The 27991-nt window shown below is 50.2% G+C and overlaps 1 protein-coding gene, 2 non-coding genes and 1 pseudogene across 3 annotated transcripts; all 4 read right to left on the bottom strand.

The window, feature by feature from the left end:
• Positions 1 to 1045: 1045 nt before the first annotated feature.
• On the bottom strand, positions 1046 to 1196 carry LOC125355829 (annotated as a pseudogene).
• Positions 1197 to 2333: 1137 nt separating this feature from the next.
• On the bottom strand, positions 2334 to 2405 carry Trnah-gug. The gene has a single exon. It is a non-coding gene; the product is annotated as a tRNA-His (tRNA).
• On the bottom strand, positions 2399 to 27405 carry LOC125355743 (phospholipid-transporting ATPase IK-like). Its single transcript, XM_048352154.1, has 28 exons — positions 27317 to 27405; positions 26531 to 26622; positions 25627 to 25740; positions 24873 to 24971; positions 24306 to 24367; positions 23596 to 23668; positions 23431 to 23501; positions 22639 to 22721; positions 21078 to 21236; positions 20265 to 20353; positions 18126 to 18316; positions 17793 to 18001; positions 17520 to 17551; positions 17236 to 17392; positions 16521 to 16709; positions 16316 to 16428; positions 15424 to 15588; positions 15231 to 15342; positions 14206 to 14281; positions 13980 to 14091; positions 13336 to 13702; positions 13029 to 13252; positions 11865 to 11948; positions 9873 to 10097; positions 9595 to 9733; positions 9337 to 9467; positions 7420 to 7642; positions 2399 to 2703 (listed from the first exon to the last, which is right to left on the bottom strand). The coding sequence occupies exons 1-28, from the start codon at positions 27360 to 27362 to the stop codon at positions 2399 to 2401; spliced, it is 3942 nt and encodes a 1313-aa protein (XP_048208111.1). The 5' UTR covers positions 27363 to 27405.
• Trnae-uuc lies at positions 3522 to 3593 on the bottom strand. Its single transcript has one exon. It is a non-coding gene; the product is annotated as a tRNA-Glu (tRNA).
• Positions 27406 to 27991: the final 586 nt, after the last annotated feature.

The following is a 27991-nucleotide window of genomic DNA, read 5'->3' on the forward strand; positions in this document are numbered from 1 at the left end:
TCCCTGGCACCCGAGGGAGGTCCCCGCCCCGCAAGGCGCCCGGTCCTCCGCCACGTGCAGATGTGGGCCAGAAAGTAGAGGTGGGGGCCGAAGGGCAGGGACTGGGAGTGGAACCAGAGTGAAGAGGGAGAAGAGAAGAGATAGGAAAAAGCAGACAGTGGGCAGATCTCATCATTGGATAAAAGGGCCAGCAGGACAAAACAAAAATGTCACCAGCTTTGGGAGGTAAGGGGCGGGACAGAAGTGGAGGCACAAAAGGTGATCAAATGCAGTAATGCTACTCACTGGACACTTGAAAATCAACTATACAACTTATGGATGGGAATGGCAGGGAAAAACTGGGAGAGAGCAAGGGAAGGAGTGACATTGTCCAAAGAGGATATGTACTCTTTACCTGACTCATATAACCCCTCTGTACTATTTATTTATTGTCAGTCCTGGGGCTTGAACTCAGGGGCCTAAGCACTGTCCCTGGCTTCTTTTTGCTAAAGGCTAGCACTCTGCCACTTGAGCCACAGCGCCACTGTGGCTTTTTTCTATATATGCGGTGCTGAGGAATCGAACCCAGGGCCTCATGCATACATAGAAGGCAAGCACTCTACCACTAGGCCATAGTCCCAGTCCTGTATGTCACCTTTATAATTTTTAAAAGTTACCAGACCAGTTTTCTTTACATATTTTGCCCCATTATCCCCTGTCCCGTTTCACTCAGAAAACACAGGCTGTCTAGTGTTGTCTTGCATTGCCCAAAGGGAAGCCAAGGCATGGGTTTCTACATTTATACCCTGATAAAGTATAGTTTTCGCAAACGCGGTCTATCCCCAGCCACTTTTGGTGTCGGAACCATGACCACCAAAACTTCCAGAGCCCATCCTGCAAAGCTGGAAGAACTTGGGACTCTGGGAGGATCGAATCGTGTGCTTGGTTTGGTTGCCAAACTTCCTGATAAAACCGCTCAACACACTACTGAGAAGGTAATTTCTCTCAAAGACTCAAGTGGGGATAACAGACGTGGCAATAGAGTTCTCATGTTTTATCAGGTCACCAGGGGAGAGCGCGCACGTAGTCCCCCACTACCATAAATTACGCAGCCGAGTTTCTCCCATGTGGAGAAATCGCAGAAGCGAGCGCAGCCCAAGTGCAATGAAAGCGCCTCGCCCTGTGTGATCATGGTGTTTCCCCCGCCAGGTAAGTATGAAACATTGTCCCATTCATCCGGTCTAAACCTCACACCCCCTACTCTGTACACACATTGGTCACAGGCCTTTGCTCTATCCCTTTCCCAGCCCCTTCAAGCTGCCGCCACCTTCTGCTCCAAGCCATGCTCCCGCGCCCTCTCCTACCACACTGGAAATCCACCAGTGGGTGCTATAGAGGTCCGACTAGCAGCCCCGCCCCCGCGGAAGCCTCGTCTGCATGGGACACACCCTTTGTGTGACGCCACAGACGGTGCCCCTCCCTCCAGCCGACTTCCCGCCCTGCATCTGCTCAGTCCTCCTCCTGGAGGTCCAGCGAGCCCTTTTGTGCGCCTTTTGGGGCTTCAAGATGTGACCGCCCATCTTCCCTCCCTCCTGCCTCTCCCCTTTTGGGACCCAGCACGGTCCCGGGGTGAACCCAGCATGGTCCCAGCAGGATTTATCCTAGGTTTGGTCCTGGACCCCTTTGGCTCTTGATCCAAGCCTTTATATGATGGTTTACAAAAGATGCCTCTGGTTCCTCCCTAATCTCTCTCTCTCTCTCTCTCTCTCTCTCTCTCTCTCTCTCTCTCTCTCTCTCTCTCTCTCTAATAAGCATCCTTTTCTGTTCTGCAACCTCATGCCATTTGGATCCATCTACGATCTGCCATTTTTTTTTCTTTTTCCTTTCCATCTTTGTCCTTTTTCCTTCTTCGCAGCCCATCAGTCAAACTTTCTGATGAGGAGATGATGCCCGGGTGATTTCGTCTCGCACCGTACCGGCTGCGCGCACAGTGCGGACAAGGCCAGGGCTCTCGGGCTCGCCTTTCGCTCCGGCATGAAACCGGGGGCCCCGGGGAGTGCGCAGAAGCCACTGTAGGGTGTGACAACGACTTTGGAATTTTTAGTTCTTTAAAGCTCCTCCCAGATTCGGGCGTGGAAGGCTCAGGGAAGAGCTGAGGTTGCTCTTGGGCCGGCGCCCACGGAGATGGAGAAGGGAGCCCGCGCCCCGGGCCAGTGCGCGCCCGGAGGGGGTGTGTGTGTGCTCCTTTCTCCCTCCCACTCGGAGAGGACAGCTCGGGTCTGTGTGCAGACACCACGTGCCGAGCGCCGGCTGCCCGCGGAGCAAAAAGACAGAGCAGGGGAGACAGGCCCGACTGCCGTGACTCGGATTCGAACCGAGGTTGCTGCGGCCACAACGCAGAGTACTAACCACTATACGATCACGGCGCGCCACGGGGCATGTCTGCCTCGCCGGGCGCCCTCGTCCTGCTGAGCGCGCCGCGATCCAGGGTGGCCGCCCGGCGCCTCCCGGTGGCTTCGGTTCGCGGGTAGTGGAGCGGCGGACGTCTGCGGGCGGAGACCCTTCGCTTGGACGCGGGGCCTGCGGTTTCCCGAGACTCGGGAGCCGGCGCAGACGTCCTGCGGACAGCGATGCTCCATCTGGAGAAGACGGAAGAGCCGCTGTCCCGCACCGCGGTGACCGAGGGTCTGCTCCCTCTTTGGGGCTCGGATGATAGCACAGGGGCTTTGGAAGCAGGGCGTTGCGGTGCGGAGACAGTGTACACTCTCCCCATTACCGGTCTATTCTGCCCGTCCAACACATCTTTTCCATCCAGGCTCAGGGAGGGAGAACTCCCGTCTCCCCACCCCTATTGTGTCTCTTGAGTCCTCAAAACAGAAACCAAAGATCCAATGGAGAAAAGCAAGGTCAAGAACAGTACCTGGGATGCTTTCACACACCTTCCACTGTACGCTTGTGTTATTTATTTACCCATTTCCACAGACATTCCATAGTAATTTCAATTACACGCTTCCCGTGCCTGGAGCTCTTCCCTCTTAAGTCTGAATGGCATGGGGACAATGAAGTGTCCTAGCGACGACAGAGCCTTTGGCTTTAGGGAGAGTCCTGAGGACACTGGCTCTCAGGGCTAGCACCAGGGCAGGGAGCAGCAGGGACTCAGTGGAAAGGACCTGGAGAGTGCCAGGAATTATTTTTAGCTGGTCAGCATGGAAAGAGAGGAAGGAGTTGAGGTGGACAAGCCTCAAGCCGTCTTATTTTGCCAGCACTTTCTTGGGTGGTTCCTATTTATCTTCTTTTCCATTTGTTTTTAAAGGAGCCACCACGTGATGTCAGGGGAAAACTGCCGAGCCATAATTGCTGGAATCTTGGGTGGGGCAGACAAAAACACCAGCTGACCTTCCAGACTGTGGGGCAAAGGTGCATCCCACAGGGACCAATCACTGCTTTTATGATTTCAGTGTGCAAAGGTTCTAGACTCACCTGTGAGTGGAAGAAAGTGAGGAAGAAGATTGGAGGGTAGGGAAAGTGTGGTGTAAAAGGACTTCCCTGACCGGGAATCGAACCCGGGCCGCGGCGGTGAAAGCGCCGAATCCTAGCCACTAGACCACCAGGGAACTCATTGTGCGGGCCTTGGGTATAATTACTAGACAAGTGTGACCAGAGCTCTCAGGCCTGTCACAAGGCGAGGGGACCTGGGAGAGGTCCTTCCTGGAGAGCTAGAACAGGTTTCCATCTCGGCGCGGCCACACCTCTCCCTTCCCCTCGCTGACAAAAGCTCTGGGCCACGGGAAACCCATGGGTACTCCTAGTCCTGCGTTAGCACTGTGCGCCCTCGTGTGCTCGCACACGCCTTCCTTTAGACCTGTTTCCTTGTCTGCCAAGTGTCCACGTGTCCCTCTGAGGGTGCTGAGCCAAGTCCTCCCCATTCCCGATCTGCCAACTGGTTCAAGGGACTGTCCCCTGCGAGGGCTCCCGTTCCTTTGGATCACTTCCCTCTCTCAATCTCAGTTTTCTCTCGAGCTCCGGTGCAGACTTAGGGCCTCTCCTTTTTCTTTGTTGCCCAGTGCAAGGCGAGGACGCCGGCTCCTGGCCGTGTTTTGGGCTTAGGGCGCGGTGGAAACTTCTCCCTATTACCTCTTTGAGGCTTCCCCCTTTCTCCTTCCTCCTTTTTTTCCTCCCTCGTTCCTTTTTCTCTCATGCAACTGTTTTAAAAAAATGAACGTGGCAGCCAAGAAAACAAGCACTTTGCCTCCGGAATGGCTTTCAAGGCGAAGAGCATTTAAGAAAATGGGGAATGTGTTTCTTTGCTACCTAGGAAAATGCAATCTTGGGTTCCATTTGGTTCAACTACCGCCGCATACTGGGAAGGAACTGTAACTGCACCCCGATGTACTTTGGTTGCTTGGGGCTTCCTTCTGAAGCCTTTCCAGCTTTAGAACTATGCTCCCTGCACACAGGATGCTGCGCTCTGTGCCACTCTGTGCTGCTCTGTGACACTCTCAGTGTCTTAGGAGGCCCTCACTCCCACCCCAAAGTGGGTTGACAGAGGAGGTGACACCTGGACTAGACACCTGCCAGTACTGAGTTCATACCACTTTTCTGTTGCAGAAGTGAAGTTAGAGAAGTAGTTGGTCTTGTGAATATCCAAATGTTCAAGTTCTTTTTCTCCCCCCTCCCCACCATCCCTTCCTCCTCCCCACCCCTCTCTTTCTTTTTGTCAGTTGTGAGGTTTGAACTTAAGGCCTGGGCACTGTCCCTGAGCCTTTTCACTTGAGACGAGTGCTCTACTACTAGCGCCACTGCTGGTTATCTAGTGGTTAATTGGAGATAAGAGTCTCACAGACTTTCCTGCCTAGGATGGCTTTGAACCTAGATCCTTAGATTCCAGCCTCCTGAGCAGCTAGGATTACAGGTGTTACAGGCATAAGCCACTGGTGCCTGGCTTCAAATATTCAAGTTCTGATGAAAATTTGTTTATCCTCATATCTCAGCCTTATGAGGAGGTGGGATTATAGACATGAGCCACTGATACCCAGCCCTCTTTAAAAAATTTTAAAATAATTTATTTAATCATCTCATTTAATTAACATATACCATGTCAATGGCACTTTTTTTTCCAGTCCTGGGGCTTGAACTCAGGGCCTGAGCACTGTCCCTGGCTTCCTTTTGCTCAAGGCTAGCATTCTACCAATTGAGCCACAGTGCCACTTACAGCTTTTTCTGTTTATGTGGTGCTGAGGAATCAACCCAGGGCTTCATGCATGCTAGGCAAGCACTCTACCACTAAGCCACATTCCCAGCCCCACTTTATTCTCCCCCCTTCTTTATTGTGAAAGTGAAGTACAGAGGGGTTACCGTTTCATATGTAAGGCAAGTACATTTCTTATCCAACTTGTTATCTCCTCCCTCATTTTCCCCCATTTTATTCTTTAGCTTCTTTTTTCTTCCTATGCCAGTCCTGGAGCTTGAACTCAGGGTCTGGGCACATCTCTGGGCACTCTACTGCTTGAGTCACAACTCTCCTCCTGGCTTTTCTGTAGCTTAATTGGAGATAAGACTTTTCTTCCCCGGCTGGCTTTGAACTGTGATCCTCAGAGCTCAGCCTCTTGAGTAACTAGGATTATAGGTATGAGCTGCTAATGCTTGGCAAAAGTCTCCTTTCTAATGAAAACTGGGAAATAGGGCTGTTTTTGCTCCTTGAAAGTCTCTTGTCCCCAATACATGAGAGACTGGCCTTCACCTCTGTCAGACAATTGGCATGAAAGTTTAAAAGAAAATCATTTAAAAGCTATTTTAAAAGAAAATTATTTAAAAGAAAACCAGTGGGGCTGGGAATATGGCCTAGTGGCAAAAGTGATTGCCTTGTATACATGAAGCTCTGGGTTCGATTTCTCAGCACCATATATATAGAAAAGGCCAGAAGTAGCCCTGTGGCTCAAGTGGCAGAGTGCTAGCCTTGAGCAAAAAGAATCCAGGGATAGTGCTCAGGCCCTGAGTCCAAGGCCCAGGACTGGCAAAAAAAAAAAAAAGAAAGAAAGGAAGAAAACCATTGTTGTTCATCACTGCAGTGCTAGGTTTCTCTCTCTCTCTCTTTCCAGTCCAGGCCACACCTGTCTAACTGAGAGTGAAGAGAAATAGCTTTCCTTGCAAATGTCACCAGACTACCTCTAAAAACCAGGAAAACTGAGATTTAAGGATTACACTTCAAAGCCAGCCATGGACAGGAAAGTGTAAGATGCTTATCTCCAATAAACTACTCAGAAAAAGCTGGAAGTGGTGCTGTGGCTCAAGTGGTAGAGCGCTAGCCTTGAGCACAGGCTCAGGGAAAGCACCCAAGCCTCAGGACTGGCAGAAACAAACTAACCAGGAAAAAATCTTTTGCTTGGCTTCTACTGAAAGACATATAGGAAAACAGCCGGGCACTAGTGACTCACTCTTGTAATCCTAGTAACTCAGGAGAATGAGATCTGAGGATTGCAGTTCAAAAGCCAGCATAGACAGAAAGGTTCTTGATACCCTCATGTCCAGTTAACCAGCAAAAAGCCAGAAGTAGAAGTGTGGCTCAAATGGTAGAGCACCAGCCTTGAATGTAAAGAATGAAGGGATAACACTCAGGCCTTGAATTCAAGCCCCAGTAGTAGTAGTGTGTGTGTGTGTGTGTGTGTGTGCATGCACACACACACACACACACACAGAGCCCAAAGAAACCCTGTAGTGAGGTGGACTCTGGTTTATTAATGCAAGCTGAAGATGTGGAGCCTCATCTTTGCAGGACAGCCTCCTGCCCCCTGGTTGGCCTTCACAGGGCAATGACTGCTCCTCTGGATGTGGGGGGTGAGGGTGACTACACTACTCAGCTGGGTGGAAATTGATCAACCACAGTTTAGGTAGACTCTCCATCCTTGGGTGATGATTCTCTCTCTGTGGGCGAGGTCTCCACTGTCAAAGGCTCTTCATCCATAGCTGGCTCTTCCACACTTGGTGGAAGCATCTTTGAGTTTGTGTTCTCCCTCAGGGAGTGGGTTTCCTTTTGCCAGTTCTTCCAGAATGGTGTCCAAAACATTGACCTCCCTTCCAAGGACTTTGGCTGGCTTTCCAAGGTTTGGTAAGGAGGCTCTGGGAGGCTGGCCAGGTGCCTGTCCTCTGTTGATGACGGTTGGCTTTCTTGGAATGACAATGTCTTCTGGGAAGACCTAGATGGTGTGCTTTTTGTGGTGGGTGACCTACTTATTTTTGATACCAGGCTTTCTGAGTGCGGAATGGACTGTTTGTCCGTAGTTGCGAATGAACTCTGGGCAGTTGCGAATGAAGTCTGGGCAGTTGTGAATGAACTCTGGGCAGTGAAGTTGCCCCTCTCCTGGGTAAATTCCTTCCCAGTGTGGTGGCGAATTTTCTTCAGCAAGGTGGAGGTCTCCATGGAGTGCCAGAGTGACTTCTTACGGTTTGAGGATGTTTCCTCCTCTTCAGATGGGATCGGGGACTCATACAGCACCTCGCTGGGGACTTCGTGAGGCCTGCGTAAGATGGTACCATGGGTGATGAGATCTGCGTAGCCCTCATGGTGGGAAAAGGCATAGCTGGAGCGCCGCCGGGCCCGGGACTCCCGGGCTAAATAAGGCATGGCCTCCACGCCAGGGAGTTCCTCACTTGGGACCTCTTCTTCCTGCATAGTGGAGGGGGACAGTTGAAGTATCAGACTCCTGTACTCTGCTGACTGGTCTCAGGCTAGCTGCTTCCTCCCTGTGGGGGCCAGGCAAAGCCCCTGGGCCCTGAGATGACCCAGTCAGAATCCTGGACCTGGTTTTGGACCAGCCAATCAGATTTTTTTTTCTGTGATCTCATTCTAGATAGGACAATTAAAAGTCTTCCCTGGGCACTTTGGATATCTTCTGATGGCAAAGCCAGAAGTAACCCTGGGACCAACTGTGTCCTGCATGGGAGAAAGTGGCAGGAGCTGGGCAAGGAGGACCAATAAATAGAAGTAGCAGAGGTCTCTAGTCAAAACCTGGTTCTCGATTCCAGTCACCGTTCTGAGCCTTCCCAGGTGCCTCTTCTTAGTTTATTTATTTTTTACTTTGGTACCAGCACTGGGGCTTGAACTTAGGGTCAGTGTGTGTTGTCACTTAGCTTTTTCACTCAAGGCTGGCATCTACAGTCACAAGTCTACTTCTGGATTTTTTTTTTTTTCTGCTTAATTGAAGAACAGAGTCTCATGAACTTTTCTATCCAAGCTGGCTTCAAACTTCCATCCTCACATTGCAGCCAGTGTTACAGTTGAGAGACAATAGCACCTGGCTCTATGTTTTGACTAAATGATCTAGTAAACAAACCCTTTATTCATTGTGATAAAAAATACACGAGATAACGAGGCCTGGGAGCATTCACCTAAAATCTGAGCACTCAAGAGGCTGGGACAGAAGGATCACAAGTTCAAGGCCAGCCTGGACCACATGGCAAGGATTTCTTACACTAAAAATCTAAATTTTAAAATGCATGATATAAAATTCACCTTCTTAAACCCGTTGAAGACCACAGATCAGAGATATCAAGTGAATTAGCATGGTTATGTAGCCATAACCATACATATCCAGAACATTCACATTCTAGAAAATGAACACTCTGTCTTCATTAAACCTTGATTCTCATCTCTTCTCCAGCTACTCCTGACACCCACAAATCCACTTCCTACCCCCAAATTTGACTGTTGTGGAATGATACAGTGTGTGACAGGTTCTCCCTGACATGATGTCCATACTGTAGCACACATCAGAGACTCATTTCTGCCGGGTGCTGGTGGCTCATGCCTGTAATCCCAGCTACTCAGGAGGTTGAGATCTGAGGATCATGATTTGATGCCATCCTGGGCAGGAAAACCTATGAGACTCTTCATTTTAACCTTCAAAAAACTGAAAGTGGAACTGTGGCTCTAAGTTCAACTCTTAGAGCCAGAATAGAGGGGAGGGAGAGGGGAGAGAGGGCAAACTCCTGTTCATGGCTGAGCAGCACTCCAGTGAGTGGGTGGACCATGCTCTGTCTCTGCTTGTCCATCCATGGCTGCTTTTGTTGTTTCTATGTATTTCCAAGTCCCTTTTGTACCTAGACCATTTCAGGGTTGCTTCTTTCACTCCAACCCCTGAATTCCTCTAGGTGGGATCTGATGTTGCCAGTTTGTGAGTGCAGGCTAGCCCCCTGTGCAAAGTCCCTCTTTGGGAAGTCTGCCCCACTCCCACCCCCATCAGAGCACAAGGACTCTTAGGGGCACCATATCTACCTGTCAAAGAACAGTATATGAGGACTACAAGTGGCTGATGGAGTCGTAGGAAGTTAGGCAAGACCCCAGGTCCAGCCCCACCTCACCTTGACCTTGGGGTGCAGCTGTCTGAGAAGCTGGATAACCCGGATGGTCAAGTCAAACAATGTGTTCAAAGTCACATTCAGCAGTATCACCAACAGGCTACTGGGCTGGGTCAGAGCATTGTAGTCCGCATCTGGGGACAGAGTGAGACATGGCAGGGACCTGTCCTCTTCTCCAACTCTCACCAACATGGATGTCCCCGGACCACCTCCCAAACACAATCCCCTTCCTTAGGATTGGCTGGGTGATTGTTAACTCACAGAGAAATGGGAATGTCTGTGGAGCAATCTTGTAGAGCCAGAAGCTCTGGGTAAGACTGGTGAAGAGCACATAGGAGCCAAGGCTGAGCAGAACAGATGCCACACAGAGAATGGTCCAGTACTTGATATTCAGGATGGCCTAGTAGGCAGGGGAGGGAAGGCTCAGTGTACTTTGGGTCTGGGCCTTGGGACAAGTTCAATTTCAAGAAAGACACCTTTGAGTCCCTCCTTCAAGCAGAGATCACTAGATATCAAGCCATTCATGGCATCTGCCTTACCTCTATGGTGATGGACAGCAAACCTGACAAGGCCACAACCACTGCAAAGGATTGGTAGTCAATTAGACTGCCTCGGCTGGCCAAGAGCGTTATGAAGAAGTTGATCATGGAGGTGACAAGGCCATGGGCAATGGCTTTCAAAAAGATCCCATAGTTGAAGAGTTCATCTTTCTGGCCCATCATGTACAGCTTGGGCATATTCAGGCTCTGTTCTGCACTCACATCCTATGGGCAAAAAGCGGCAGCCTCTTGGGATAAAGAGCAAGGTATGGGGCAGGACCCAGAAGGGCCTGGACACTCCTGGCATGTGACGATTGGAGTTCAAATGTGTTACAATGAAGTGGGTTTCAAAGAATTCTAGAGTTCAGTTGGGTGACCATGTAGTTGTGCTTAGGATGACATTGAACTATGTCCTTGAGAATAGATTAGATGGAGAACATGTCATGGTAGCTGGTCTCTGAATCCACAGGCTCTGTGGGCACAGAGTCAACCAACCACAGGTGGAAAATAGCTGGGAACAAAAATTTGTTTGTCCTGAACATGTCCAGATGTTTTCTTGTCATCATTCTCTTAAATACTACCGTATAAAAATGAAATACACAGTATTAGCAAGAGGATGCATGTTCCATACAAACATGACACCATCCTGTATAAAGGACTTGAATATCTGAAGGTCTTGGGGTCGACAGGGATCTTGAGACCAATGCCTCAAGGATCCTGAATGACTGTTTATATATGTTTTTTTTTTCATGCAGGAAAGAGTTTATTGGGGGGAGAGCAAACTGCAGCCTGCACAAGATAAGAGGTGCTTGGAGACAGAAGGGAAGGAAGAAGAGAAAAAGGAAATGACTGTTTATATTTTATCATCATTAAAAAATTTAAGGGCCAGGCACGGGTGGCTCATGCCTATAATCCTACCTACTCAGGTTGCTGAGATCTGAGGATCATGGTTCAAAGCCAGCCCAGGCAGTAAAATCTGTGTGACTCATATCTCCAATAAACTACTTAGAAAAAGCCAGAAGTGTAGCTGTGGCTCAAGTGGTAGAAGGCTAACCTTGAGGAAAAGAAGCTCAGGGACAGTGCCCAGGCCTAGAGTTCAAGCCCCAGGACCAGGGAAAGAAAAAAAATAAGTATTTGGGTGGGGGGGGGGCATGGCATCTGCCTACAATCCCAGCACTTGGGAGGCTGAGTCAAGGGGATAACTGGTTCCAGGTCAGCCTGAGATATATTGTCAGATGTTGTCTCAAAGTAAAGCTTTAAAAAATAATTGAGTGAGTAATGTTGCTCAGTGGTTAGAGTCCTTGTCTAGCATGGGTAAGGTAGTGGGTTCTCTGTCCAGTGATTGAAAAAAAAATGTGCTCAGCAATATAGCATGCTCAAAGCCATAAATTCCATTCTTAATACTATTAAAAACTGATAATTGGGGCTGGGGACATAGCCTAGTGGCAAGAGTGCCTGCCTCGGATACACGAGGCCCTAGGTTCGATTCCCCAGCACCACATATACAGAAAACGGCCAGAAGCGGCGCTGTGGCTCAAGTGGCAGAGTGCTAGCCTTGAGCGGGAAGAAGCCAGGGACAGTGCTCAGGCCCTGAGTCCAAGGCCCAGGACTGGCCAAAAAAAAAAACTGATAATTTAAAAACATGGAATGGAATGTACACTCATTTCTCAACTGCAGAACATTTTGTGGACTAATTAGGTAGATTGTCATTGCCAGGAGTGGATGAGACAAACAGCATTGCCCCCATCCCCTCCTGTCTCATGTCCTTTTTCCATTACAGAGATGGGCAGGCAGAGGAGTTGGGTTGCTGGGTGTATGGCTTCCACAAGCTGGAGAAGATGGCTGGCAAGAGGGTCTCTCAAAAGGCCCTCCATGAGATGAAGTTCTAGTGGGAACAGTAAACAAGGAGAAAGGGGATGGTCTGCACTGTGGTTGGACCTCACACTTGCCCAGGGAGGAGGCGAGGGTTCCCACCCCCCTGCCCCTGCTCACCTGCTCAAAGAGCCCCATATAGAGAACGGGGATGGTGGTGTAGAACATATTGGTGAAGGCCAGGAACCAGCCTTCGTACAGGGGCTGTGCACAAGCAGAGAGAGGCACATATATGATTTTCAGAGGCTCAAAGACAGAGGGGCCCAAATGCATCTCTATTCAGTAGCCATGACAGCCTGGCCAGGCACCTGAGAAGGGCTCAGGTTGGCCAGGAAGTCACCATACAGTCAACATTGGGTCTAAGTCCCAGGTTGCATTAGTGGGTTTCTATAAGGACTGGAAGATGAAAAAGAAAAAGGTAAGGGCAGACATTTTGTCTAGTTCTTTGAAGAATGGCACCTCCTCTAAGTGTATGTGGTAACTGGAAGGCTTACTGAGGAGCTGTAGTTGGGAAATGGCTTATGAGAATGTTCTAGATCACCCTGGAGTCCTATTCACGCAGACAGAGGGCATTCTGATGGGCAAAGGGCTGGGAAAGACCTATGGCTAGTCTCTTCCTTGTTCTGAAGCCTCTCACAGCTAAAAGCACTTAGGAGTGGAGTTGGGTGAGGCTGTGTGCCATCATGGGTGATCTGGAAGATTCTAATACAGGCCCAGGGTGAGATGGGCTTACATAGGGAGGACACATGAAGAGAGAGATGACACTGATAAACACAGACACCAGAGAAGATTGATGTGGACAGAGACAGATGAAAGATTTATACATAAACACAGATGATACATATCAGATCCCAGTCTCCTGAGTAGCTAGGATTAGAGGTGCATCCCAAGGGCACCTGGTTAGCATCTAGACTTCTGTGAACCCCGCCACTCACAGGCAGCACAGTGGTCCAACTTCAGGAAGGCCCCACCCAGTGGGTAGAACCCCAGACTTCTCTTAAAAATACTTTTGTGTTTTTGAGCTTAGATCCTCCTGCCTCCATCTTCAAAGTGCTGGATAGGTCTTTCCCAGCCCTTTGCCCACCAGAGTGCCCTCTGTCTGCATGAATAGGACTCTAGGGTGATCTAGAACATTCTCATAAGCCATTTCCCACCTATAGCTCCTCAGTAAGCCTTTCAGCAGCACTACCGTTCCAGGCTTGACTCTACCAGTGTTTTAAGTATATTCACAACTGCTATTCATGGCTATGGGAAGGAACCTGGCTGTTTCCCCTCACCAAGTACCTGGGCTGTGAAGCCATTGCAGAAGGAGAACCAAATCTGGGCCATCATGCAGGCCACGGTCTTGTAGAAGAAGAAGTTCAAGAATTTGGAGACCCGCATGTAGGACCAGCGACCATGAACCAGCAGCAACCGCTGCAGGTAGCAGAACTGGGGTAGCACATAGTCACTGCTCTGCACTGCCTGCATCCCCTCCTGACCCATCAGCCCCACGCCGATGTCTGCAGCTGTGGGACAAATACATTCAGTTGGCCCTGGAAGTGGTCTATGGCTCATTCCTCCCTCCACCTTGCTGCCCGCTGTCACGCACTCTTGATCATGTTGACGTCATTGGCCCCATCCCCAATGGCCAGGGTCACCACTTGTTGGTATTTCTTCACCAGCCCCACCACCAGGGCCTTCTGCTTGGGTGTCATCCGGCAGCAGATGACTGCCTGGCACCTGGAGGCCAGCTCCACGAAGGACCGCTCCCTCCACATCTCGAAGGTCTCATGGATATCCAAAGCTTTGGTGAACACTGGGTCCTGTGAGGTCCCCAGATTCTGAAATAAGTGAGATATCCGCCTGGCCCCTGGCAAGTTCTTTCTCATCTGGCGTGGTTCCTGCCAAACTTCATTCCCTTCCTCCTCCTTAGTCATGGCCTGAGGCTTCTGGTGCAAAGAGAACATCATCTGGTCCTGGACAGCAGGGAGGAGGGGTATGTCATTCCAATTATGTCCCTTCACTGGCTGTGCCTCAGTGTGTGTGTGGGGGGGTCTTCCTTGGGACCCTTCTCTTCTGCCTGGATTTGACAACATCTCTCCCTTTACCTGGCTTTTCTGCATCCAATCTGGAGCTGTTTGCATTTGAAGCTGTAGCAGACCACCTCCTCCAAACCCCTGAGGTTCTGCTGCTGCTCCTCCCAGGACCCCTCCACCCCAGGGACTTGGATGTCCACCCTGAAGAGATACTGACCAGAAAGTCCCCAGTAATAATCATGGCCATGTTGACCTGCGGCATGAACTTCAGGTTGCCTTTGGTGCCCTGCTGCCTTTGGTGGTTCTCCCAGTAGATCTCCAAGATGCGGCTGAGTGGCAGTGGGGGGAGAGGCAGTCAGGCCTCCTGAAAGTCCAGCCAGGCAGATCCAAAGACAGCACCACCAGCCATGGGCACCCTGGGTCTTTGCCCACTACCCACTTACTTTATCTCCTTGTCTTCCAGAATGAGCATGTTCTCCTCTAGCAGCTGGCAGGCAAACCCAATGTTTAACGCCGTCTCTGCAAATCAGCTCTGTTCAGAGCCTCCCTAGCCTACTGCCTGGTCGCCCCTCCCCACCCTCCCCCCAAGTATTCCTGGTCAATTGCAGGCAGCGGCAATGCCCCCTGGCCATTGAAGATTGGTTCAGAGCAGGGCACATAATTCCATTCAGCCAATGACAACAGGCAGTGAGATTTTGGCTACAGCTCTAAGCAAATCAGGAATGGCTCGCTGCTTGTTGGCCTGCTAACATTGGGATATCCTAGAGGAGGTCAGTTTGAATCCTGGATCTTTAGAGATATCATGACAGATGGCCCATTGTGCTTTTAGGAGACCTGAACATGCCTTAATTTTCTTCAGAATTGGAAGAAGACACAATATAATTCAGGCTCAATATTTATCTTTATATAACAGAAAATGTCAATATCTATACTAAATATATAATACATAATAAGTACACAATGGATATGTTATATACATATTTGTATATATGTATATACATGTGTGTATATATGGCATATATGTATGTGTATATACATATATATGTATATATGTACACACATTTGGGTTTGTATATGTATACACTTGAAGTGCAAGGAGTCCACAAAAATCCTAGTCTAGCTCCTAATGTAGGCACATACCATCTTCTCCCCTACCACAAGAGAGCTTTTTAGAAACCTAGAGGTGAGGCTTGTTGGGTGGCCCCCAGTAGGGCTCCTGTGGAAGGAGGTGGACAGCCTCCCAGGAGATGCCCACACAGTGTGGGAGAGGGGTGGGAACGGCACGGGCCCTTCCTTGAAGAGTTACTTTGAGGACTAAATTCTCACTATGCCCTCGGCATAGTACATGGATGGTGGCTGAGGTTTTCAATGGTCTTTCCCAGGGCAATGCTTGACCCCAAACACATGGGACAGACAGGCAGACAATGTGGAACATGGGCTACAGTGGAGCTAGGGGCCAGAGACCAACCTCGCTTGTCCCCTGTGAGCACCCACACTTTGATGTTTGCTGTCTTCAGACAGGTGATGGCTTCTGGAACGTGGTCCTGGAGTTTGTCCTCAATGGCTGTGACTCCCAGCAGCTGAGGGAGGAATGGGTTTGCAGGGACTCCCTGGTACAAGATCTCAGGGCCTCCTCGGAGGTCCCCATGTGACTGTCCCACCTGGAGGTTCTGCTCTATCTTGTCATACACCTGGTGCAGAGCATGGGCCCGGTTCTGTAGCAGGAGGGTAGCCTCATGGTGCTGGTTTTCCCATTCCTCGTAGTCATCCTGGCCGATCTCCTTGTAAGCTAGGCACAGTGTCCGCAGGGTCTGCTCTGCGAAGGCCTGTGGTGGCCAGAGTAGTCACCCTGAAGTGGTCACCACTCCATCATCCATCTGTCTCCTTTTTGCTGATGGCTCAAGCTGCCTGGAGGGACGACCTCTCAACCCTTCATTTCTCAAGGCTGACTCTAACTTCCCCTCTCATCTTCCTGGCAGCTGGCCCCAACCTCTGACCCCTCTGCCCTGGGTCACTAAAGGCAGACCTGGAATACACTCACCTTGAGGATGGCCTGAGACCAATGAGGTGGGTGTCTCTGTAAAGGAGCCCCCCAAAGTTGATGGGAAGTATGGGGAAACAGGAGGTCAGCTTGTAAGGCACAATGGGGTTCCAGGGATGTCAAGAGCCTCACATTGGCCTCAGTTTACACAACTATGAAGTTTTCCAGCCATTTTGCAGAGTTCCTGGAGCCTGGATCTTTAAGACCAGACACTTGGCTCCTGTTTCTTCCAGCAGAGAAGGACTCCCTGAGGACCCTCAGGAAAGCCCCTGGGAGTGACTGGGTTGGGGCATAGATACCTCCAGCACTGGGATGGGAGAATGGCAGGGCAAGACCACTTCACCTCATGTGTAGGCATGGGAGGTAGGAGGGAAGGCGTGGCTTTGGGCAGTGCACAACCTGCCCAACAATGCATGGCTGCCTCAGGAGCTTGGAGTCATTCCTCTAAACACTCTCTTCCTGTGTCTTCTTCCTTCTGTCCCTAAACACACAGAGGAGTGCCCAGAACTCACAGCCAAGACTTCCTCCGTGGTCACCTCCATTTCACCCTTCTTGTGCAACCGCTCCAAGATGACAGTGTCAGCACCCTTGGTGTAGAGGCAGATGGAACCCTCTGGGTTTCGGACTGTGGGGAGATGGAGGGACCTGGCTGTCTCCATACACTCCTCTTCCATGCCCCCACCTGTCCCTGGACAGGGGTGGGGGGGCAGCACCCACCCAGCACAGACATCCGCTTGCGAACACTATTGAAGTCCATCATGGCGAGGACCTGGTAGACACGCTCTTCCCCCATCTCCATCACGGTGATGGTGTCCTGGGTGCGGGATCTGAACACATAGCCGAAGTTCCGGGCTGCGGTGACCAGCGCCTCCTCATCAGGAGAAGCTGCCTGGTACAATGGCTGGTCTGGAGGTGGGGGATGGGAGGAACAGTAAACACTCCTCCTTCCCCCTCCCAGTTGGCGGCACAAAGACCCTTCTGGGCTTGGGCTTGTCTCCACTAGCTCATCAGAGGGGAAAGACGGGGCCTGGGGGGTTCACAAGCAGTTGGGGAGGCATGAATCCTGGGGCCTATAAAGTTCTTAGGTACATGAAGGCTGATGAAACCTCTTGGGCTCCAGTCTGTATCCTCTCCCCACTTGACACTAGATTCCTGGGGTTCAACCCCCAGGGTGGACGCCATCATCCCTATGGCCATACATGACCTCCCTGAAGTCCCATTATTGGGCCATCTTGTCTTGGTCCAAGCTTGGGTAGCCTGGCCAGCCTGGGGTGAGGGGCTTGGGACACCTCCAGGCTGTGACAGGAGCCCAGGAGGCTGGGCTAGTCCCTTCCTGAGGACCAAGGGTGTCTTGGGAGTTCCCAGGGTTGATGAGAGGGGAGGGGGTGAGTTACACACACACACACACACACACACATGCACACACACGTACTGTTTTCCTCTTGGACCATTACAGTGTGGCAGATGGCCAGCAAGCGCCAGAACTCCTGCACCACTCTGTCCTGCTTGTGCCGGACCATGTGTAAGAGCTTCTTGTCATAGAAGAGGAGCTTGCCATCCGCAAATTCATTCCACAGAAAGGGACTGTCCTGGGCAGGGGGCTATGGAGGGGGATAGGATGGGCTGAATCCAGGTTGATCCCTGTCCTCCCCTTCCCCTACTTTCCATGAGGGCAAAGCCTGGATTGAGGGAGGGTGAGATGAGGTGGTGGCTCACCTGGCTGTATGTCTTCTTCTCCTCATCTGAGCCTAGATGAAGGATGTTTCAGGCCTTGGCTCCCTAGGGGCATGCACTTAGGGTCTTCCAGCCTTCCCCCTCCCCCAAGCTCAGACACACCAGGCCTGGAGCTCTCTGGGGGGAGGGGAGGAGGAGGTACAGCATACTCTGCACTCCAGTCAGTTGTTGACCTATTTTCAGAATTTGGGCACCTCCCTCCCCTCATGGGATGGAAAGGGGAGGGGCACGGAGGGGGCGGAAAGGCATCCCCACCGTAGACCCGGCCGTTGATGCAACACTTTTTGAAGGTCATGATGTTCTGCGTGAGTGTGCCTGTCTTGTCTGAGAAGATGTATTGCACCTGGCCCAGCTGGTCAGCCAGGCTGGTGTTGCGGGCCTTGGCAGCTGCATCCCTCGGCTCGTAGTACATCTGTATGTCCCAGTCGATGAAAAGGCTGTTCCCCAGGTAGATGAACTCGGCCCTGTAAATATGGCTTTCATACTTCAGCCTTGTCTCAGCCCTGTCCACTGAATGGTGTGGGTGTATGGGGGTGGGCGTGGAAATTCTGAGAAATGGGTGCCACCCTAGTAGGGTGCAGAACTCACATGATAAATAAGGCCATGGGAATCATGGTACTGAGCAGGATGAGGAAACCCCAGAACATTAAGAAAGATTCCATTATCTCAGACCTCAAGTGCTTGGCAGACACATAGTGGTGCTTCCATTTGAAATCTTTGATGTTGAAACTGAAGCCCAGGGTCAAAACCAAGGAGAGTATTGCCAGGGATAGGAAGATCTGTAAGTGGACAGGAGACAGAGAGGTGTGGACAGCCAGGCTCAGGGCAGGGGGGAGGGTGTGTCCTGAGAGCCCCAAGGATTTGTCATTGGGATTCACTCATGTAAAAGGACACAGCAAGAGATAGGGAGGTCCTTAGCTATGGCACCATGATTGAGTAGGAGGATAAGGTTTGGGGCAGGAAAGAAGACAGGTGAAGGACATTCTTAGGGTCTTTGCCAAGTTCTCATGGCTGAATTTTTCTTTTAATTACAGGGCATATAAAAGCCATGAAAGTGAGGCAGACACCAGTGATTCATTCCTGTAATGTTAGGCACTTGGGAGGCTGATAACAGAGGCGTCGAAATTCAAGGCTAACTCAGGAAGAAAAGCTCTTAAGAACCCTCCTCAACTGAGAGTTGGATGCAGTGGTATATGCCTGTCATCTCAAGCTAGGTAGAAGGCTGATATCAGAGGATCATGGTTCTAGGCCAGCCTGGGCTGAAAAAGTCCATGAGACTCTGTCCATGGGGGAAGCTGGATGTGATGGCCTGTGCCTGTGATCTCCAGTGACATCTGGAAGCCTAAAAGTAGAGAGATTATAGAGCTTGGGCAAGAAATAAGACCCTGCACTAAAAATGACAAGTAGAAAAGGGCTGCAGGCATGGCTTAGTGGTATTGTGCTAGTCTAACAAGTGCAAGTCTGTGAGTTCAATCACCAATACTTACAAAAGATAAACCGAGAAGATGATTGTGCAGACTTACAAATTGTTCAGTTTCAATGTGGTGGAGCAGGTGAGCAGGTTCAGAAAACATTGGAATCAATAGTTGTTTTTTTATTTTGCCAGTCCTGGGGCTTGAACTCAGGGCCTGAGCACTGTCGCTGGCTTCCTTTTGCTCAAGGCTAGCACTCTACCACTTGAGCCACAGCACCACTTCTGGCTTTTTCTCTTTATGTGGTGCTAAGGAATTGAACCCAGGGCTTCATGCATGCTAGGCAAGCACTCTACCACTGAGCCACATTCCTAGCCCTCAATAGTTATTTTATAAAACTGTTTTTCTCACCCCCCCCCTTTTTTTGGTTGTGCTGGGGATGAAATACAAAGCCTCTCGCAACCTAGGCAAGTGTTCCAGCACAGATAGATCCCTGGTCAAAATATTTCTTTTTGAAGGCTCTGGAATTTTAAATAAATGAATGGCTAGATGGATGGATGGGAAAGTAGGTGGATGGATGTATGTATGAATGAGTGAACAGATGGATGGATATGCATGGATAGATGAATGGTGGGCAGGTAGATGGGTGGTTAGAATGGTTGAATGAATGAATGAATAAATGGGCTTTTTCCTTAGGCAAGGGCTCTGTCACTTATTCTGTGCCTTCAGCTCTTTTTTTGTCTTGCTTATTTTTGATTTGAAGGGGCTCCTCACTTTTTCTTCTGGTGTCTATGAACTGGGATGTTCCTATTTTATGCTCCTACAATAGGCAGAGTGTCAGGTGAGCACAAAGTGCCAGCTATTGGTTGAGATGGTGTCTTGTTAACTTTTTGCCTGGGCTGGTCTCTGACTATCAGCCTACCCATCCATTCATCCATCGATCCATCGATCCATCAATTGATCCATCCATCCATCCATCCATCTATCTGTTCATCCATCCATCTGTTCATCCATCCATCCACTCACTCTCTCATCCATCCATCCAGTCATTTATTTATCCATCTATTCACCTGTCTGTCTATCCATACAATCTCCCATATCAGCCTCCCAAATGGGATTACAGACTTGAGCCACAGTGCTTCATCTTATAAAACAATTAAACAAAGACTCTGGCCTCAAGACCTGCACAAATGATTAGTTTGTATATCTTACTGAGGAAGAGGGCAGCCTGGGATTCTTGAAGTAGTTTGAAAACCTCCCCTGCCCCTGCTAAATGGCTCCTGGATGGTTACAAGGCCTCTGGTTGGCAGCTCACCATGGCCACCAGCTTGTTCATGAAGAGGTCGATCTTGGTTCTTTTCAAATGGATCTCACCACAGTTCTTCATGATCTTTGTGTCAACACCTGTAGGTTTGTATCTACCTGACACTCTACCCACCCACCCACCCATCCATCCAATCTTCATATTTACCCACCTATCTTCTACAAACCCCTACTTGTCAGCTCACCCATCCATCCAATCATTCACAACACCATATCTACCCATCCATTCCACATATCTACCCACTAATCTAACCACCCATTCTCCTATACATCCATCCACAAAACCATTCATTCACTAATCATTCCAAAACCTACCCATCCAACTATTCACATCATCCATCCACCCATCTTTCCACCTACCACCCACTCACCCATTCCTCTATCCACCTACCGTCTTACCCACCCATCACTCATCTGCCCACCTATTATTCACAAACCCATCCATCCACCCATCCATCTACCTACTCAACCATTCACCAACCCACCAAACCATCAGTCACTTATCCATTTACCCACCCAACTTTCTATTTTCTTATCTGGGCTCCTGGAAAATAGAAAGCTGACAAGCTAAGGCACAGGAAGTGCACCCCATTTTTGTAGTCATCACAAAGGTATTGACTCAGCATGGCCATTTTTGTTTTCAGAACCTGAAGCTCAGAGACCCCCAAGCCACAAGAGCTCATGTCTCCCAATAGGTGCACAGCAGCCAAGTCTAGCTTTGCCACTTGTCATGTATGTCTTTCGGGTTCCCCCCTTGCCCACCCCCACCCCACAGGCGTGGGCTTAGGGGTTGGCGCAGCTGTACCGGTATAGATGACCAGGCCATAGCAGGTTTCCACATTGCGGATCTTACAACCCCGCAGGAGCAGATTGCCAATGTCCAGGGAATACGTCTTGTTGTTCCACTCCAGGCTCCCCACAAAGTGATGCATCCGGCTGTTGGGCTCCTCACACATCACGGTGCCTGTGGCCACCTGGTAGTCAACAGCCATGGCACGGCCACTGGCAGACCCGGCCCCCATGCTTCACGGCAGGTGGAGGTGGTAGTAAGGGTGCCACCCTCCAGTTTTGGTCATACTTATAGGTCCCATAGCACCTTAAACTTGCCCCATGGCATCTCCACCCCCACCCCCCAACTCGGACTCCCCCGCGACACTCCAAATTGTTTTGGGAACCTCAGGGCCTTTGCACACATCACGATCCTCCAAACAGATGTGTCCTGCCGGGTCTCCCTTGTGTTCTCACCTTGGGATGTTGCTGGTTGTCTGTGACAGCATTGTTAATACTTGTGAGCCTCCTGTCGGTCACACAGTGACCCCAGGGCCTGGTCTAGCACATGGCATACAATAGTGGCTTTGTGAAAATGTGAGGAGTGAAGGTGAGAAGGGAGGGCCTTTTATGACAGCCTCACTCAGCATCTGCTTCTATTGGATGCCAGCCCCATTAGACATCACGACTGACTGTCACCAGGTGTTTGCAACCTCATTCCTGTTTGAGCCAATGAGCTCTGGGTATAAGCTGCATTTGGTGAGGGTTTAGTCTTGGTGAGAGCTTTGAATAGTCCTCATCTGCCTGCCTCAGTCTGCCTTAGAGACTGGGAGCTTGTTGAGTCCTGAAGGGAGGAATTGGAAATATCTAGGGTAGGTTGGTACAGAGGGAGCAGGGGTGCCCCCTCTCTGAATCTTTGTCTCCTCCTCTGAAAAATCAGATCATGTCCTGTGGTCATGTTGGGCAGCTGACAGGCTTAGAGGGAGCCTCCAGGGAAGCATTTAGGGGTTTCTGGGTGAGGAAGTCAGTATTTGGAGTCACTATCTCTTTACTGATCTGCAGGAGATCAAAGTGGGAAAGAGTATTATTGGCAGAGGTCTAGGATGTCTAGGGGAGTTAAAGGAAAGGACAGGTAAGCCAGGTGCTAGTGGCTTATCCCTGTAATCCTAGCTACTCAGGATGCTAAGACCTGAGGATCATGGTTCAAAGCTAGCCCAGGCAGAAAAGTCTGTGAGACTCTTATCTCTAAATTAACCACTAAAAATCCAGAAATGGAGCTGTGGCTGAGTGCTAGCCTTGAGTGGAAAATGTTAAGAGATAGTGCCCAGGCCCTGAGTTCAACTTCCAGGACAGAGAGAGAAGAGAGATAGAGAGATAGAGATAGATAGATAAATAGAGAGAGAGAGAGAGAGAGAGAGAGAGAGAGAGAGAGAGAGAGAGAGAGAGAGATTGAGAGATATTTCATTTCAGGGTGTTCACATGTGGTTTGATTGAAAGATTCTGTTACTGAACCACTGACAGCAACTAGCCTCATGGAAGCCATGAGGGGCAAATGGACCCCATGTGTGCTCAGGACTTCCTTTCCTCCTCCCACTCACCCTGGAAGGAGGCCATCTTTCTGGAGCTGGTCAGTTCCTGGTGGGTGACTGTCAGAGCCTGTTTGAACTTCAAGTTTGTCTCCCTGGTGACAAAAAGGAGGCAGAAAAGGGGCAGAAAGTGATTTAAAAAAAAAAAAAAAAGGTAGTCGAAGATGAAGCCTGGGACAAGGAGTCCAAGCCAAGCCTCCTCTAGGACATGCTTGCTGAGCTTCTGTGCTACATGACAGAAAGATTTGCCAAAGAACACTTGGAAAATTTGCCAAAGGCATGAGGTCTGTCAAGGCCTAGGCTTTCTGCTACAGCATGAACTAAGGGCAGGAAAGTGAGTTCTCTCTGGTGTGTGTGTGTGTGTGTGTGTGTGTGTGTGTGTGTGTGTGTGTGTGCGTGCTGCTATGGGGCTTGAACTCAGGACCTGGGCATTGTCCTTTAGCTTTTTCACTCAAGGCTGGAGCTCTACCACTTAAACCATACCTCTACTTCTAGCTTTTTGGTAGCTTATTGGAGATAAGAGTCACTGACTTTCCTGCACCAGTTCGCTCTGAATCTTGATCCTCAGATCTCAGCCTCCTAAATAGCTAGGATTACAGGCGTGAGGCACTGATGTCAGGCTTCTCTGGTTTATCTTGTTCCCCTGCTCTGTGCCTCATGTGCCCTCCCTCCCCCCCCCCCCCCCGCCACTCCCCCGCCAAATGGCTCATGATAGGGGAGACTGGAGCCTCTGGCGAATGGAGAAGTAGGGCTTCTCCTGGCCTTATGCCTCAGCTTCTAAACAAGACAGAGGCCTCAGCTTACCCATCGATGTCAACTGTTTCCACGTAGCACAAGCTGCTGGGTTCTGTGCTCACCAGCAAGAGCAAATCAGCCTGGAGCAGGCAGGGAGGAGACAATATTATAGTGGGAATGGAAGACTGAGAGGGCAGCCTCTCCCAGGTTCTGCAGGGCTCAGCAAGGACTTACGGGGACGATGCTGTCCTTCTTGAGACATACCACGTCCCCCACACAGATGTTCTTCCACTTCTTCCACTTGAACCTGTGAGGGCAGGGGTGAGAGGACCTCCCCACACCAGGGTGCACAACCCCATGCAGAATGGGCAGGAAGTCCTGTAAGCCCTATTCGGCTCAATAGCTGCCTCTGCAGTAAGGCTTCCCTAACCTCTTTCCTCTGCAGGGTCCACATCTCTCTGCCAAGTGACTTTTGAAGTCCCTGTCTGAGTTCTAGCCAGCCTTTCCCCACTCTCCCCTTTGGATGAACTCACCCCTGTAATCCTAGCTACTTAGGAGTCTGAGATCTGAGTAGCATAGTTTGAAGCTAGGCTTGACAGGAAAGCTCATGAGACTCTTATTGCTAATTAACCACAAAAAAGCTGGAAGTGGAGGTGTGGCTCCAGTCGTAGAGAGCCATACTGAGTGAAGGGAGAGGAACCTAAGTATGGGTACACATGTACATACATGCACACACACTCATGCATGTGCACACACACAGTATGCTATCAGGTCCTTGACCTCATCCTAGAGCCTTGATAGATATCATGTGCCTAATAACTGCAGTCTTGGATCTGAGTTAGGATCATGGGATGATGCTGGCCATGCTTCTGACACCAATGTCCACCACTCATTCTCCATGATGCTCCCCCTCATCCTCCCACTGGGACTGCCTCCAGTCTCACCTATTCTTTCTCAGGATCTGGCAAGGCCTGTTGTTGATGGCACGGTCACTTCTGTGCCGCCCCTAGGCCAATGGAGTGGGATTAGAGAGGTGGCCCTGCCCTCTCTCCCTCCGCTGTCACCCTGGCCAGTAACTGACCAGCTTCAGACCTGCCATCCCTGCTGACCCTAGGGCATCCCTGCTAGTGGATGCCATTTCCCACTGTCCAGGGAACCTGGATGAGGTCTCCAAGCTGATTCCTGGGGGTAGGAAGAAGGCCCACCTCTCCCTCAGAGTGTCAGCCATGCTCAGTGGCCACTTAAATCCACGTGGCCAGGGGACCCCAGCTTATCATGGCTGCAGGATAAGGACAGCAGAGAGAACCACAGTCTCCGGAGGTGATGGGTGATGGGGCAGAGGGCACCTGCCCACCATGGCTGTGGGACAAGGATGGCACATCATACCACAGCTACCAGGTCTGATGTGGCCCAATGTCAACTCATGGCCTAGAGAGCCTATCCATTCTTGCCATGCTAGGACCACAGCTCTGAGACATCCCTTTGGTCTCATGGCCCCTGAACCCACTTACGATGTCGTCCACTAGGTCTCGAATGGCTCGGATGATGAAGAGACAAACCATTGGGGCAAAGAGGGTGAACCAGGGCAGCGTGGAGATCTCAGGAATGCTCTGTACAATGAAATCCACCAGTCACCTGGTACCCACCTCATCTATTCTGCTTCCTTTCCCTCTCCTTCTCCCTTCGCATTCTAGCTCTGTCTTCCCAGTCATTTTTCAAGTCTGAGTTCCATCACCCCCTCCAAGCAACCACCCATGACCACAGTCTCTTTCCAGACCTGGGGCACTGCTGCTTAGTTGGACCCCCATGCCCAGCCTAGGACCTGCATACAGGAGACACTCAATCCATGGTTAACAGGTCAGGATTGGGAGCAGATGGATTAGTTTCCTCAGAACCAAAATGGCAAGGAGCCCTGGCACAAGATTTCAGCTGGGAGAAGAAGGAGGATCCTGATACTTAAACCATTCTGACCTCTACCACCCAGATGTCTGGAAATAGCCTGGCAGGTCCTGAGGAATCATCAGGATCCCAGGTCCATCCAGTCTGATGACAGCCACATGAGTAAGGGCTAAGGGGATTGTGTGGCAAAGACTGTCCTCGTGGGGAGGGGCTGCCTCCTCTTAGTCCAAGCCCCGTGGCTGTTGTCATATACAGACCATCTCCTGTGCACCAGGGACCAGGTGGTGGGGACCCAGTCGGGTGGTTTGGGAGCTCAGTATCAACATCTCATCATACAGACAAGGGTGACTTTGCACCTGGCCCTACCTGCAGGATGATGATGATGAGGAAGTATAGGTTAGATAGCCGCTGGAACTGCTCAAACAGGCTCAGTGGCAGGAAGTTGAAGAAGTTGTACTTGGCTGTACGGATCTTGTTAGTCTGAAAGGAAAGCCACCAGCCAAAACAGTGGGGTACTGCTCAGGTGCAGGACACCCCATGGCCCAGCCCCACCAGAGAGGCCACAGCTGGCATTAATGAAACAGCCACTAAGCCAGTGTTTACTAAGCACCTGCTAAATGGAAGACTTTCCACTAGCACGGAGTGGGGCCTGCTGGATGCAAAGCCTTGAGCCAAAATTAACTGAGCTTCTACTGAGTGGAAAGTCACTGAGTATTACACACAGGGGATAGTAGAGGACCCTGACTGACAAGCTGCAATATTAAGACTCTGTATTAACTTAAGACTCTGTATTAACTGTATTAACTTAACTCACTGTATTAACTTACACTCTCTTTTGGCTTTTTTGCTCAAGACTATCAGCCTACTATTTGAGCCACACCTTCACTTCTGGCTTTGTTTTCTGGTTAACTAGGCATGAGAGTTCCACAAATTTGTCTTCCTGGGACGGCTTTGAACCTTAATCCTCAGATCTCAGCCTCCTGAGTAGCTAGGATTTGAGCCACTGTCACTTTTAACTTACTTTAAAGTGCATTTGGTGGGAAAAAAGGAGACCAAAATAGTGACATGCACTGGTGATTACAATGAAAGTGTTAAGGGAATGTCTGTAACAGCCAGAATTCAGAGAACATTAAAAAACAAAACAAAACAAAAAAAAACTACTAAGGTGGGTGCTGGCAGCACTGTGGTAGTGGTGGGCCAGAGAGGAAAGGCAGACATGGAAATGAGGTTCTGGACGCAGCTTTGCCGGGGAGATGGCCCAGCTGCTTACCTTGTACTTCTTCTTCCTCCAGCACAGGAAGCGTTTCTCGGTGAACGTGGTGTGGAAGGCATGGTTGTTGGCCCTCACCTCCCAGGTGCATACTGTAGCAAGAGGAGAGCTGAGCACTCCTGGGGTACAGAGGATAGAGAGACCCCTAACAACACCTTGGTGCTGGGGATACCCAACTCACTGCAGATGATGTTGGTGTCAGTCCTGGGGCTTGAGCTCAGGGCCTAGGAACTGTCTCTTAGAGCTTTTTATTTTGATCCATTTTTTTGGGTGATAAGTTAGAGATAGGAGTCTCATGGACTTTCCTGCCTGGGATAGCTTCAAATCCTGATCTTCAGATCTGAGCCTCCTGAGTAGCTAGGATTACAGGTCTGAGCCGCCAGTGCCTGGCTTTGTTGAGCTCTTAAACAATCCAAGAATAAGGTGATGCTGGGAGTGGGCGGGTGGTATGCTTAGGAGGTGCTGGCACATTTGGATTGCAAGGGTAGCTCTGTCTTTTCCTTTTGAGCCACTGTGGCTCAGGATCACCGAGAGACCCACTAACACCCATTTGTTTAACACACAGGGTAAACTGAGGCCTGGCAATGGCAACCCAGGCATTTGAGGTCTTACATGCCCAGCATAGCAACCCCATTTCCTATCCCAGAGCTACCATTCAGTGACAGGGTTTATAACCACCAGGGCTCTGTGCAAAGCCTGTGGCACAGGCAGGTGTGTGGTGCCCAATGGTTGGCCCACTTTTCTCTCTTTCTCCCACCCACAGTGTGTATCAATCCAGGACAGCACCTGTACTGTCATCTTCCTTCTCCTCACAGAAGCCAGTGGTTCCCATACTGGTGCACTGTTGGGGAAGAGAGGCACAAGGTCAAGGTCATACTTGTGACCCTTGCTTTTGCTGGATGCATGCACAGAGCCTTGGGTTTTTATTCTTAGCAGTGCAAAAAAGAAATAAAATTAAATATCACTATCCATGTTCATTTGCAGTCCCCCCCCACCCCCCGCCAGCTCTGAACATCTAACCATTGGCTATGCATCCTCTCTAGGACACAGTCAAACCCAGAGAATCACAGTCCCATTCACCAGTGTTCCCAGTTGGTGTCCTGAGGTGGTCTCATCTTTTATTTCTGGTCACCTTTACTTCTCTATCTTGTTCATCTTCTGACCCCTGAACCTCTCCCGTGCAAGTACTGGGGGTAAATTACTCATTTTTGTGCAGGTACTGGGGCTTGAACTCAGGGTCTGGGCACTTTCCCTTAGTTTTTGTTTTTTGTTTTGCTCAAGGCTGGAGCTTTATCACTTGAGCCACAGCCCTACGTCCAGTTTTTTGCTTGTTAATTGTCATGGACTTTTATCCTCAGGCTGGCTTCAAACCATGTTCGTCGTGTCTCAGCTTCCTGAGTAGCTAGGATTAGACTGGGATGAGCTACCAGAGCCCAGTTAGGGTTATGATTCATTGTGTCC

This window comes from Perognathus longimembris, chromosome 7 (genome assembly GCF_023159225.1).
Source record: "Perognathus longimembris pacificus isolate PPM17 chromosome 7, ASM2315922v1, whole genome shotgun sequence".
NCBI lineage: Eukaryota > Metazoa > Chordata > Mammalia > Rodentia > Heteromyidae > Perognathus > Perognathus longimembris.

Excerpts from the sequence above, each read along its gene's own strand:
- LOC125355743 (XM_048352154.1), bottom strand. The coding sequence starts at position 27,362 with ATGGGAACCACTGGCTTCTGTGAGGAGAAGGAAGATGACAGTACAG. Across the intron at positions 20,354-21,077 it reads TGGCCTGGTCATCTATACCG|GTGTTGACACAAAGATCATG; the intron begins GTACAGCTGCGC and ends ACAAACCTACAG. Across the intron at positions 17,552-17,792 it reads CATCAACGGCCGGGTCTACG|GCTCAGATGAGGAGAAGAAG; the intron begins GTGGGGATGCCT and ends TCCTTCATCTAG.